Genomic DNA, 14,722 nt, shown 5'->3' on the forward strand with positions numbered 1-14,722 from the left:
TAAAAGATTATATTTCTAGATGAGGGTGGTACGAATGCATCAATACTAAATGTGGGGGAATTTAAGTAATTATCGACAGGAAAAAATGTCCAGCTTAATAGAAGTTTATTCCAGCATTATAAAATAAATGAAATCCCATAATACACAACTCCAGACAAAAAAAATAAAAAATCAAGCAGGTATCAGCCTATATATTCCGGAAAACTTCCTTATTCATGGATAAGCTATACAGAGTGAAAACAAGCTACAAGTTACTTAACAAGGTTGTTACATGGTTTGTAACCTCCAACGGTGTTAACCCTTTAGAGATCTCAAATGATTAAAAATCTATTGACCAAAAGGCCGAGTATGAAAACCGGAAAACATTATAAAATATATATAGGCATAAATAATATGCAAAGATCCAATTAATATTGCAAAATTACATCTTGACGTTTGTTCAGATCATTGGGCACGATGGTAGAAAATCCAAAAGGTCTCTCTAACTTTATCTATGTCCTTTACTGTAAGGCAGGGGTCTCAAACTCGCGGCCCGCGGGCCAACTGCGGCCCGCGGGACAATATTTTGCGGCCCCCACCTGCATGGAGAGGGCAGGTCGCGCTGCATGGAGAGGGCTCACGGGCCGAGCCCTCTCCATAGCCGGTAAGTCTTTGCTGCATATTGCAGCAAAGGCTTACCGGTAACACCCGCGATCGGTGCTAGTACCGATCACGGGTGTTTTCACAGCGATGGCTGCCGGCAAAGCTGCCGGCAGCCTCAAACAGATAGCGGCGCATGGGAGCCGCCATCTTACCTGGGATCGCCGCTCCCCGTGACGTCATCGGGGGGCGGCGATCCGTCTCCATGGTAGCCTCGGGTCTTCCGAAGACCCGAGGCTATTTCGTTTTAACCCCTTCATTACAATGTGCTGATAGCACATTGTAATGAATGAGGAGGAAAATCCCCATATATTGCCATACTGTAGTATGGCAGTATATGATAGGATCGATCAGACAACCTAGGGTTTAAGTACCCTAGGGAGTCTGAAAAATAGTATAAATAAAAATACAAAAAAGTTAAAAAAAAAAAAATGATAATAAAAAAACCTAAAATTTCAAATCACCCCCCTTTCCCTAGAACTGACATAAATATAAATAAACAGTAAAAATCATAAACACATCAGGTATCGACGCGTCCGAAAATGCCCGATCTATCAAAATATGATAACGTTTTTTCAATGCGTTTAACCCCGTAACGGAAAATAGCGCCCAAAGTCGAAAATGGCACTTTTTTGCCATTTTGAAAAATATAAAAAATCTATAAAAAGTGATCAAAAGGTCGTACAGTCCTAAAAATGATATCATTGAAAATATTATCAAATTTCGCAAAAAATTACACCACCCACAGCTCCGTACACCAAAGTATGAAAAAGTTATTAGCGCCAGAAGTTGGCAAAATCAAAAAAATAATTTTTGTACAGGAGGTTTTAATTTTTGTAAAAAACATTATAAACCTATAACAAATTTGGTATCCCCTTAATCGTACCGACCCAAAGAATAAAGTAGACATGTCATTTGGGGCGCTCAGTGAAAGACGTAATATCCAAGCCCACAAGAAAATGGCGCAAATGCGTTTTTTTCATCATTTTCATTGCATTTGGAATTTTTTTCCCGCTTCCAAGTACATGGCATGGAATATTAAATACCATCACTATGAAGTGCAATTTGTTACGCAGAAAACAAGCCGTCACACAGCTCTTTACGTGTAAAAATAAAAAAGTTATAGATTTTTGAAGGTGGGGAGTGAAAAATGGACATGAAAAAACAGGAAAGGGCCCGTAACCGGTTAATCCCCTTCCCTCCGGTACTTGAAGAAGATGAAGTCGCCGCTCTGAATGCACTTGGTGCAGGTCAGAGCGGCGACTTCATCTTCTTCGATGGGAGGCAAGTACCGGGGGGGAGGGGGGGATGGAGTGTCCTGGGCTCAGTGCGGTAGGAGCTTGGGACTCCTTGGTGCACAGGACGCGTTCATAGAGAGAACACGTCTCCCAGCATGGGGCTTTCCTTGCGCTGGGAGACGCCATGACATTTGAATCTGAATAATGATATTTTGTAAGCGCATTTTGTGTGGAAAACTTGATGCGGCCCAGCCTTACCCAGAATCTACCTCCAGCGGCCCCCAGGTAAATTGAGTTTGAGACCCCTGCATTATCCACTCATAAGTCTCTGTGTATATATATCTATGGGGCACAAGTTTCATTTGTTTTCCTATGCAACTTTTTAAAGTTGGCTGCAGTTGGATAGTTTAGCAGCGCTATGTATCTTTCTAACTGTGCTGTTGTAATACATGTCTGCTTTTTTTTCTTTGTCTCTTCAGGTTTTTATTTTTTGCGACTTTTTAGGTGCATGTATGGGTCAGCTGTACTTCATTCTGCACAGAAAATGTCTCTAATTTGCACCTAAAAAGTCGAAAAACAAAGAGAAAATCTGTCTAGAAAAGATACATTTAGTAACCCTGCAACAGACACTCCCACTAACTTAAAACCTCGGCATAGTCACAAAAATACACCTAAAAAGTCCCAAAATGTAACCCCTTCCCGACATTTGACGTACTATTACTGCATGGCGGGAGGTGCGTTCCCGCAATATGCAGTAATAGTACGTCAAACTTCTGGCCCCGGCTCCTGAACGGAGCCGGGGCCAGAAGCTGCGGGTGTCGGCTATATATTATAACCGACACCCGCCTCTAACACCAGCGGTCGGAGATTTCTCCGATCGCGGGTGTTAACCCCTAACACGCCGCGGTCGCGCTGACCGCTGCGTGCATGGGGCATTTAACTCGATTTGGACCCCCCCCCGGTAAGTGCCGCTGTTCCGATTGCAGCCCGGGACTTGCAGTGCCCGGGGCTGCGCGATCTCCTTCCGGGTGCCGGGTTCCTGCCCTCTGGCAGCATGCTCAGTGTGTCACATAATACAGTGTAATACATCTGTATTACACTGTATTAGGTGAAGAATAGCTTGAACAAGCGATCAGTGGATCGCTTGTTCAAGCTAACCTGTAAAAGTAAAGAGAAAAAGTTAAAAACACTAATTAAACACACTTTTTAATAAAAAGATTTAATTAAATAAAGTTAAAGTCCCCTATACACATCTAATAAAGTAAAAAAAAAATGAAAATCACCAAAACCCCCACATATTTGGTATCGCCGCGTCCGTGACAATCTGTATAATAAGTCAGAAACATTATTGGACCCGTACGGTGAACGCCGTAAAAAAAACCCCCGAAAAACTCGCCAAAAATGTACATTTTCATAAAATCCCTTCACAAAAATGTTCCAAAAAGTGATCACAAAAAAGTTATGTGCGCCAAAATGGTACCAATTGAAAGGACAACTCGACATGTAAAAAATAAACCGTAAACTAGCTCTGTCAACAAAAAAATATTAAAGTTACGAAAAGATGGCGATGCAAAAACAAATGAGATTTCCTCTATATTAGTTTTTTTCCAGTAAAATTGTAAAAATAAATAAAAAACTATATAAATGAGGTATTACCGTAATCATAGTGATCTATAGAATAAAAATATTATAGTATTTTTAGTGTATGGTGTACGACCCCCAAAATATACAAAAAAAAGAAACCCCAAATTGACAATTTTCTTTTCCTCCATACATTAAAGAGTTAATAAAATCTCATCAAAAAGCTACAGACCCACTAAAATGAAGTATTTGTAAAGTGTATCTCATGTCGCAAACAATAAGCCTTTATATGTCCAAATTGCCAAAAAAATAAAGATTGTATAGCCATTATAAAGTGACAATGCATAATCTGCTCTGAATGGCGCAGCTCCCCCCTCAATGCCCTGGCGTGTGCCCATACAGCAGGTTACCACCACATATGGGTTATTTTTATATGCGAGAGGGATTGGGTATCAAATTTTGTGGAGCGTTTTGGTATTTTATCCACCGAGAATGTGTACATTTTATGAAAAACACATTCATTTAGCCAAAAAAAATTTAATTTCGAAATTGCATCCGATTTTGTTCTGACCCCTGTAGACCAATTAAAGGGTTAACAAACTTTATAAAAGTTGTTTTACGTACGTTGAGGGGTGTAGTTTCTATAATGGGGTAATTTATGGGGTTTTACTTTTATTTAGGCCTTTCAAAGTGACTTGAAACCTGAGCAGGTCCCTCAATAGCAGGATTTTGCTTTTTTTAATGAAAATGTGAAAAATTGCACCTGACGTTCAAAGCCCCATAACAGCTTACAAAAATAAGGGTATGCATAAAAAACCATGTCCACATAAAGTAGACATTCGGTGAATGTTAGTTATTAAGTTTTTTGGTGTTATGACTCATGTGTGGAAAAAGTAGAACATTTTGAATTTCGAAAATTGCTAAATTTTTACAAATTTTCACCAAATATCTGATTTTCTCACAAATAAATGCAAAACATACCACCAAAATTTTTTAACTAACATGAAGTACAATGTGTCATGAGAAAACAATTTCAAAATCACTTGGATATGTTATAGCGTTCCAAAGTTATAACCACTTATAGTGACACAGGGCAGAATTGGAAAAATGGGCCGTGTCAGGAAGGTGAAAAGAGGCTTCGGTGTTAAGGGGTTAAAAAAAAAAAAAAGAGAAACAAGCAGATCAAAATAAAGATACATGTCCCCCTAAATATAATATATACACATACCTAGCCTTCATGATTAAAGGCGTTGTCCAGGCTTCTATTTTTTTCTATTGGAGGCAGTAAAAACAAGAAAGCAGTTTTACTCTGGTCCAGCGCTGTGCCCTCATCACCCCTTTTCTGTAGGTATACAGAGATGCAGCAGTCACCACCACAGCGCCCCCTGTGCAGCCTCTCCCTGCAGCCTGTGTAAGTGTTACACTGACCACAGCCAGGACCTACAGCGCCCCCGCTCTGGTTGTGATGTCACTGCTGCCCCTCTGTATTCATACAGACCGGGGATTGATGGGGGGCACAGCGCTGGACTGGAACACAAGATCAGATGAGAAACCAAAATGTTTTCAGTGAAAAAAATCACTGATGTGAAAAAACAACAGTGTAAATCCACTCTAAATGCAAATGCTTTTATTACACTTACAGCTTTTTCAATACATAGCTATACATTCTCAGCAGTTTTTTTTTGTGGACAGCAATATGTCACCGATGTCAAGCTCTTCTGTGTCATTGCTTTAATGGGCATGTACTATATTAATGAGATAACAATGTCTCTGATATAGGCCAAAGCTATGTGTACCTGCATTCATTACAAACATGCACTGATTATGGAGAATAAATAAGAACAGAGTGATTCCCACTATCTAACACACATACTGAGCCATCTTCTAACACAGCTAGTGCCACTGGGTAAGAGAGGCCACAGGCAACAACATGCTTAATGGTATTAAAACCTTCCATTCTGTGAAGGCAAATGACACATCTGTTATTTATGTCTGCTAGTAAAATATTACCCGAATTATCGAATGCTACCCCAGAAGTATGCACTGCTAATGGGAGCAGCAAGCTCAGGCTGAAACTATCAATCTGCCTGATAAGTTTCATCTCACTACTAAAAAGTTTCATGCAGGTACTGGAAGCATTTCTGCTGTTCTTTGTGAGATGTTCTACTACAATAACTTCTCCATTTGTCTGGCACACAGCAATCTCTCTTGGATGGCACAAATCAGAACAAATTTCTAAACACTTTTGGATGTTTCTATTGTCAAAGTCTATATTTAAGAGAACAAGATTTCCAGAATCTGAATCAGAAACTATGATGTCATTCTTAGAGGTGATGCCAAGGCCCCAGGGCAAGCTAAATGGCTGTTTTACTACCAATTTGCACATCCCGCACTGAGTGAACACCTTAAGGGAATGATCCCCCGTGTCTGTCACAATAATGAAACCATCCAATGTTATTGCTACATCAGCTGGATAAAGGACTGCATTGTCAGAATCAGCTTTTGCTCCAGTTTGCTGCAAGCATTTTCCATTCATTGTAAATCTGGCGATCCTTTTCTTTCCATCATGTGACACAACCAGGCATTTGGTTTTGGTACAGAATGCAATTCCACTTGGGTTAAAAAGTACACCCCAACCACCAAATGACATGCTTAGGTTAAAACTCGCAGATTTAAGTTTTGCTACTTGATCCCTTGCACAGTCTGCAGGAGCTGCTCCAGGTTGATCATGGACTACACGGGTTGTGATTTCCAGGAGGTGTAGAATAGGAAGACATACAGTGATTTCCTGTTTTCTACAACATTTGCGACAGAATGGGCACTCTAACCTTTGATTTCCAGGAAGGCAAAGAGATGAAACGCAGTCTTGACACATAACATGACCACAGGGGAGGTTCTTGGGCCTATGTCTTTGTTGCTGTCTGTATTTTTCAAAACAAACCTTGCACTCAAGCAAGTTAATTTCAGTTTCCTCCAAGAAATCCTTCATAGTCCTGATTTCTCTCTGTGCTGGCGATGACATTGCAGGCAGCTGTAATCCTCACCAATAATGTCAAAGTACTGGAATATATCACATGACCACCAGGCAGTCTGAAAGCATCAGCACTGCTATTTAAAGCATAGTGTCCAAATTGCAGTATCTTGTTGTATTGTGCCATCTATTGGACAAAAAGTAAAATGCATAGGATATTTTTGGAAATTCATGTAAAATCCTTTTTGACACTTTCCATTCCTATTGATAAGGGGGGGGTGGTGCATGACAAAAAATGAATTAATTACACAATAAATATATGAAAAGAATTGGAGATTTGCTAGATATCCCACTAGGGTACTAAATATCATGTAGAACCAACACGCCATAAACAATACATTATAGAGAAAGAGAGCAAAAGCCGGTGCGTATAGGTTCAGAAAAAAATTGAGCACAATACATGCACATAGATGACAAGCATCAGATGGAGTAAAACCAATTAAAAGTGTACAATAGACAAATCAAAAATACACATGTGAGCCCCCCCTAATAACTAAGGTCCACGTACAGTTACAAGTGACGTCAAGTAAAATACTGTCCCAACTGGTAAGTTACAAAGTGCTGTATGCAATAGAATTCTCCCTCCTGGAAAATTATATAAAGTACTAAATACAAAACAAGGGTAAACACACAGTCATAGCACGGGGAACCCCTATCAATATAAAGTCAAATGCAATAATAAATAGAGAATGAGGCTCCCTAATGCCAGAACCAGGATCACAGACACCAGATACAAAATACCAGAATCATGGGATGGGATGGGACAGAAGACAAGTATACAAAATGCATTCAGCGGCTTTTAGATGCATGTCTGCGAGAGCCATTGTATAGGTCAAGGGGGTAGACATGCAAGTGCTTCTCAATAAATGAGAGTTATGTTTTTTTTCAGTACTGTAATTCAATTGAAAAAGTGAAACTCATATATTATATAGAGCCATTACTCTCTGAACTTTTTCAAGTGTTTTTTTATGTTAATGTTGATGATTATGGTTTACAGCCAAGGGAATCCCAAAAAGTCATTATCTCAGAAAATTAGGATATTACATACGAACAAGAGTAAAAAATGCTTTGATCAAAGAAATGTAGGCCAAATGAAAAGTATGTATAGTACATGCACTGAATACTTGGTCTAGGCTCCTTTTGCATGAATGACTGCATCAATGCAGGGTGCCATGGAGGAGATCAGCTGATGGCACTGCAGAGGTGTTATGGAAGCCCAGATTGCTTTGATGGTAGCCTTCAGCTCATCTACATTGTTGGGTCTGGTGTCTCTCATATTCCTCTTGACAATACCCCATAGGTTCTCTGGGGTTATGGTCAGGCGACTTTGTTGGCCAATCAAGCACAGTCATAGTGTGGTTATTAAACCAGGTTTTTGTATTGGCAGTGTGGACAGGTACCAATTCCTGCAGGAAAATGGAGAAAAAAATCCATCTCCAAAAAGTTTGGAGGCAGAGAGAAGCAGAAAGTGCTCTAAAATTTCCTGGTAGACATGGAGTGTCCAAAAGTACACCTTTGGACCTCTCCGCGTGATGTTTTGTACTGAATTTCACTGTTTACAATATGTTAACACTGTTCCAATGTCATTATCCATTTATGTTATGTAAATTGGTGATACAAGTTTCAAGCTCTGCTGGGTTGATAGGTAGAACCTGTACATGTAGGAGTTACCTAATATTAAGACTGACAGAGCAGAGTGTATAAAGAAGGCACCACCCTGCATACATGTGTTCAGTGAGTATGGCTCAGTCAGTGTGAGTATACTGAGACAGTAGAGTGTCAGCCTGACACAGCAGAAGGGGCTTGCCCACAGGCAAAATCCCATCATGTGCAGCTCACAGAGACAACCACATCACCAAGGTGAGAGACCAAGGGTCCCCCAAGTCACACCGTCTCTAGGAGCAGGTGGGTGAATGTGCCAGTTAGAGGCCAAGGCCTACACTAAGGGTGATGTCAGATGTGGCGCTTTGTCTGCGCTTGCAAACGCAGACAAAGCCGCACCCACCGGGGCAGCCTGCGGGCCGATCGTATCAGCGTTTCTATGGTAACGCCTGCGATCGGGAATGAGCCGCCAGTGTTTTGCGTTAATTTAATGCAAAACACCGGCGGCTAGTTCCCGATCGCAGGCGTTACCATAGAAACGCTGATGCGATCGCGCCGCGGCCCGCCCCGGTGGGTGCGGCTTTGTCTGCGTTTGCAAGCGCAGACAAAGCGCCACGTCTGACATCACCCTAAGGAGACTATAGAGAAGCCAGAAGGGCTTAGTCCCAAATATAGACCAGATAGGAAGAGGGGAGTGCAGCAAGAGACAGTTTTAGGCTTGGATCTTAAAGCTACAAGTATTTGAACAAGTGTATGTGCCTCCATTTTATGGACGTTTGTAAACTCGAAGTAAACTGAGCAATGAGTTGACCTGTTGGATCATCGCTCCTGTCTTCTGGTTCTTATTTACAAGTGCACCCCGATTCATCACCTGTGGGCCAGGACATTTCAAGCCCTGTGTTTGCCCAAGGGGTTACACCAATCCATGACCCCCCTATCAGCCAACAGACTACAGAGATTGGTGGGATTAACTCACTTGCCACTGTGACCCTTGAACTGGCATGTCTCCTGAACAAGGAGACTGCCACTCAAGGAACCCGCCATTATAGAGTCTCTTCCCGAGCAACTACAGTGTCCACGTTAACCCGCTGCAGCCATCGTCACACAAGCGAGGGATTTCATGTATCCAGCCTGCTATCTGTCGCCCATGGGCAGTGGTCCCGCTCGCTGCAGACAGCTGTGCTGGCTCTGGGCTTGATACATCACAGTGGACCTGCATCAGCAGATGACATGGCCCCCAAAACCATCAGTGATTACGGAAACTTCATCCTAGACCTAACGCAGCTTTGATTGTGCTTCCACCACACCACCATATACACTCTTAATTCAAAGTGTTAGTCTGTCCCACAGTTGGTGATACCATAGTGAATTAAACTTATCCAAGTTCAGCTTGTATAGATGGTGATGACTGGGATCATAGGAGTCTATTGACGTTCTAATATATTATACACCATTTCATCCTTCCGGATACATTCATATTGAAAAAAATTGAACTTAGACTCACATTTAGTTAGATCCTAGGGCAGAGACAGTTTACACTGCTCTACAATAAAATAGTATTGTAGAGCAGTGTATTGAACTCGAACCAGTGATCAGAGTATCACTGGTTCAAGTTCAAGTATGTATAATTAAAAAAAGTCAAAAACACTAAAGTTAATACATTAGAATAAATAAAAAATAAATGCATTAAAATATAAGCCCCTAAAATGTCACTTTCCTATAAAAACACTTAATAAAGTATAAAAAACACAAAAACACAAAAAAACCCTGCATATTGGTATTGCCGCGTCCGTAACAATCTGTATAATAAAACAGAATCATTACTGGACCCACACGGTACACGCCGTAGAAAAAAAACGCAAAAACGTTCCGAAAAAAGATCATTTTTAATTAATACCCTATAAAAAAATGCTCTAAAAAGTAATTTAAAAAATGTTATGCACTCCAAAATAAGGCCACTAAAAATAACAACTCTTCTCTCAAAAAATAAGCCCCTAACCAGATTTGTCAGCCGAAAAATAAAAAAGTTATGCATATGAAAAGATGGTGATGCTAAAATGAACAAGATTTTCTCCAAATTGTTTTTTATTCAGTACAATTGAATAAAATACACAAAACCCCCACATTTTTGGTATCCCTGCGTCCGTAACAATCTGCATAATAAAACAGAATCGTTATTAGATCCGCAAAGTGAACCCCGTAAAAAAACAAAAACAAAAAAAAAGCTCCAGAAAAAAGATCATTTTAAATTAATAACCTATAAAAATGCTCTAAAAAGTGATTTAAAAAATGTTATGCACTCTAAAATAAGACCACTAAAAAGAACAATCTTTCTCGCAAAAAATAAACCATTAAACAGATTTGTGAGGCGAAAAATAAAAAAGTTATGCATATGAAAGACGGTGATGCTAAAATTAACAACATTTTTGCCAAATTACTTTTTATTCAGTAAAAATGGGAAAAAAAAAATCTATATAAATGAGGTCTTTTTGTAATCGTGGCGACCCATATAATAAAAATAATATACTATTTTTATGGTATGGTAAACGGCCAAAAAAAACCCCATAAAAATCTTCCTGAAAAGTGATGATTTTCATTTCCTCCACCAACAAAGAGTTAATAAAATCTCACCAATTAGCCAATAGATTCCCCCAAATTACGTACCAGAAAAGTGCATCTCATGTGGCAAAAAAAATAAGCCCCTATAGGTCCACATTAAAAAAAAGAAAAAGATTATAGCCTGTACAATGTGACATAGCAAATCTGATCTGGATGGCGCCTCCTTCCCTTCTATGCCCGGCCGTGCGCCCATACAGCAGGTTACCACCACATATGGGGTATCGGTGTACTCGGGAGAGAATGGGTAGCAAACTTTGTGGAGCCTTTATTCATTTAATCCATTGTAAATGTTTAATTTTCCACCCAAAATGGGTGTATTGTGAAAAAATATTACAATTTGCAGACTGCACCTCCATTTTGTTTTAACCCCTATAAAACACGTAAAGGGTTAACAAACTTCTTAAAAGTGGTTTTTCATACGTTGAGGTATGTAGTTTCCATAATGGGGTAATTTACGAGTCTCACTATTATTTAGGCTTCTCAGTGTCAATTAGAAGTTGAGCAGGTCCATCTAAATACGGGTTTTGGTGATTTTACAAAAAATGGGAAAAATGATACCTAAATTCTGAGCCTCATAACATTCTAGTAAAATATGTGAAATCTTAAAAAACCATGGCAACATAAAGCAGACATTTGGGAAATGTAAGTTATGAATTTATTTGGGAGCTATGACTATCTGCATCAAAAGTAGAGAATTTAGAACTTTGAAAATAAAGAATTTTTCCAAATTTTTGCCAAATTTTGTTTTTTTTCATAACTAAACGCAAAAGATTTCATCCAAATTTTTAAACTAATTTGAAGTACAATGTGTCACGAGAAACAATCTCAAAATCCCCTGGATATATCATAGCGTTCCAAAGCTGTAACCACTTATAGTGACACAGGTCAGATTTGAAGAATGGGGCCGCGTCCTTAAGGCCAAAAGAGGCTGAGTCCCGTAGGGGTTAAATCTATGATCAGAAACGTGGTTTAAACAGATCCGACCTCTTACAAAATAAGAGGTCGGATCCTCATATCTGGTGAGCAACAGTCGGCTTTATTCATAAGGGGGCCGGCCGACACTCCCCCAGCACACCCCCTGTCACCGTGATACGGCCCCGCCGCTGCTGTCAGCGGCTGCGGGCGCGGCAGGCTTATTGACAGTGCCGGACGAATATATATAACATTCGTTATAACAACGTTTCTGACCATAGATTAAAAAAAAAAAAATGCTGGGAAGAAAGGGGCTAGGGAGAGGGTTATGGGGGTGGCACATTTGGTAGGGGGCCTAATTTGGGGTGACAGGTCCTCTTTAAAGGAAACATACCATTTGATTTGATGCATTATGAACCAAACATAGCTTAAAAGGGTTTCCCCATGAAGACAAGTTAGGACCTATCCACGGGATAGGGCCTAACTTGTTGATCAGTGGGGGTCTCAGTGCTGAGACCCCCGCAGATCACGAAACCAAAGGGTACGACTGACCGCTTGCTGCTCCTCAGACTAATTGAGGAAACAGAAGCGCAAGACAGTTCTGCTCCATTAATCTCTATGGAGCTGATGGAGATCGCCGAGTGCCACTGATCAGCAACTTGTCTTCGTGGGAAAACCCCTTTAAGAATTCTGTAGCTTTAGTTTAATCCCTGTGCTCAGGGGTTTTGCTGAAAAAAACAATTATTAAATTATGATAATGAAGCTCTATCGCTCGTTTGCCTGGCTCGGCATTTTTCCTCTTACATTAGTTACAGAGAGTGATGTAACTGCAACAGAGAGTGATGTAATCAGGGTGTTATCCCTGAGAGACAGAAGTAATTAATCCCTGCACCATCCCCCAGCTGCTATCTATGAGGGATCCAGCTCAGGTTGATTAGTTCTGTCTGCACAGTTCAGGAAGCTCCATGTGTAATGAGTTCATGTAGGTATCCAGCTTTCCCAAGGTCCTGATTTTTATAATTGTATTTTTCAACAAAACCACTCAGCTCAGAGATAAAACAATATATGCTTCTGCATCAGTGTAGCTACAGCATTCTCAGGGTATATTTGGTTCATAATGCATGAAATCAAATGGTAGATTTGCATTAAAGGGTCAATAAAGGCATCTGCCAAAAAAGCTGCTCCCTTTTGGTTATGAATAATTTCTAACAACCCTACTTTAGGAAGTCTATTTTGGATAACCAAAGTAGTAGAGAATGTGCCACACGAGTGGCCACCACATTAGACTTGCATACCCCTGTAGAGGCCTCCCATGTTTTTCTTTTTTAAAATTTTTACTTTTAAAATAGAAACATCAATTTTCAGAGCAGAGCCCCCATGAAGCTGAATCTTCCATACTAAAGGTATATTTACGTTTGACCACCTTTGGAACAAATAACTACCTATCTGGCCTTTTCCACTCTTTTTCAATTAGGGCCAAATTATTCCTGTGAACTGGCAAAACTCTTATGGATTTATTCTCTAACCCCTGAAACATTAAATCTTGAACTGTTTTAGGTGCCTCGACTTCGCTATATTCACGGCAGCACAATCTTTTGGTTGAAATCAGAGATGTCCGAGGAAATAGGAGATTCACTATCACTAACCACCTCTTCCTCTATATCCGAAGCGGACTCCTCCATAATAGTAGCAGATACAGACTGTTCTAATGCTGACTTTTCCAGACAGGCCGCACATGTAAACTTTTCATAATTAGAAGGTAACTTAGAAGGTGTCTTCTGCGTAGCTTTTTGAGGGACATCTCCCTACAATATACATCATATAAGAAAAGTCCGGAAAAATAAGCCACATTTTTGTCATTTAAGCCTAAAGGTACCATAGCATTACATTTTATAATGAATCTGGCTTCTTGCCGCAATAGTGTTTTTGGGCGATCTCCATCCAAGGGATTAGGCTCAATGTTCTCCATTCCTGCAAACCGCAGGACCTCTGCATGGAACTCTCATATATTCGATAAGTCATGGGCATCTTTTTCCCGTAATTGTATGTTCTGTAATGTTCTTGTAGAGCTATGTCTAAAGGATATTAAACGTCATCCAGTTCCAAGATTTTCCAGTCACCATGGATAGCTGTACGTTTCGCCCTCTCACAAGGACCAAATCCAAAGGAGAAAGTGACATGTCCACTCTCCATATTGTTAGTATCGTCACCGCACTCTTAAAGTGTCTTCCTGTCCTTCCTTCGGTTATATTCCCTCCTTTTTTTCTTGCTTTTTTTTAATGAAAAGGGATAAACACGGCCTAACAATCTGTGTTTTAAATCGTCAGCTTTTTTTTCAAACTGTATATTGTCCTTGCTATCAAGTCCCCTAAGGTATACGGTTACATATTGGTTAAACTTTCTTTAGTATAACTAGGATGGAAGCTCTGGAAGTGGAGGAGGGAGTTGGTAGCTGTAGGTTTTCTGAGCGCAGTGGTGGTAAGGAAGCCTTCAACTTCCCTCACTCTCACGTACAAAAACCACCTGTTCTGTACCCTCCCATACCATTAATACGTTGACATATCGATAAAAGGATTTTATATGCTCGCAAAAGGGTTCTGAATCGAAAAAACATATTTACTTTCAAAAACAGCTAAGAAGAGATTAGCAAAAGTGCGTACCCATGGCCTATCGTTTTTTTGCACGAACCACTTATCGTCAATCATAAACGCATTGGGGCTCATTTACTAAGGGCTCTGCGGCCGCACTTTCATAGGGTTTCCCAAATTTTTCCGTTTGGATTTCCACCGGGATTTGGCGCAATCGTGTCGGCTTTCACGTGACAGAAATCGGGGGGGGGGGGGGGGGGGGGGCATAGTGGGGGCGTGGCTGTCAGACAACCCGGCGGATTCAGCTATGCCAGAGGTGGCACTTAGAGCCCTTTCTCTGGGTACCCAGGCTTTCACCAAAACAGAGAGTTTGCCAGACAGGACTCAAGGCTTCCTCCTGTGGCCCAATACAGCCCAGGATTTTCCATGCTCAGCGCCATTTTAAAGCAACAAATTTTGGCTGCCAGGGCTACAGGAGGAATGAGAAGGTGTGGATGGAGAAAGATTATTGT

At 40.5% G+C, this 14,722-nt stretch overlaps 1 protein-coding gene across 1 annotated transcript; it reads right to left on the reverse strand.

Annotated features, from left to right (window-relative positions):
- Positions 1-5,071: 5,071 nt before the first annotated feature.
- NHLRC1 (NHL repeat containing E3 ubiquitin protein ligase 1) lies at positions 5,072-7,678 on the reverse strand. The gene has a single exon (XM_072152660.1). The coding sequence runs from the start codon at positions 6,478-6,480 to the stop codon at positions 5,281-5,283; it is 1,200 nt and encodes a 399-aa protein (XP_072008761.1). The 5' UTR covers positions 6,481-7,678; the 3' UTR covers positions 5,072-5,280.
- Positions 7,679-14,722: the final 7,044 nt, after the last annotated feature.

Source organism: Engystomops pustulosus, chromosome 5 (genome assembly GCF_040894005.1).
Source record: "Engystomops pustulosus chromosome 5, aEngPut4.maternal, whole genome shotgun sequence".
Classification (NCBI taxonomy): domain Eukaryota; kingdom Metazoa; phylum Chordata; class Amphibia; order Anura; family Leptodactylidae; genus Engystomops; species Engystomops pustulosus.

Excerpts from the sequence above, each read along its gene's own strand:
- NHLRC1 (XM_072152660.1), bottom strand. The coding sequence starts at position 6,480 with ATGTCATCGCCAGCACAGAGAGAAATCAGGACTATGAAGGATTTCTTG.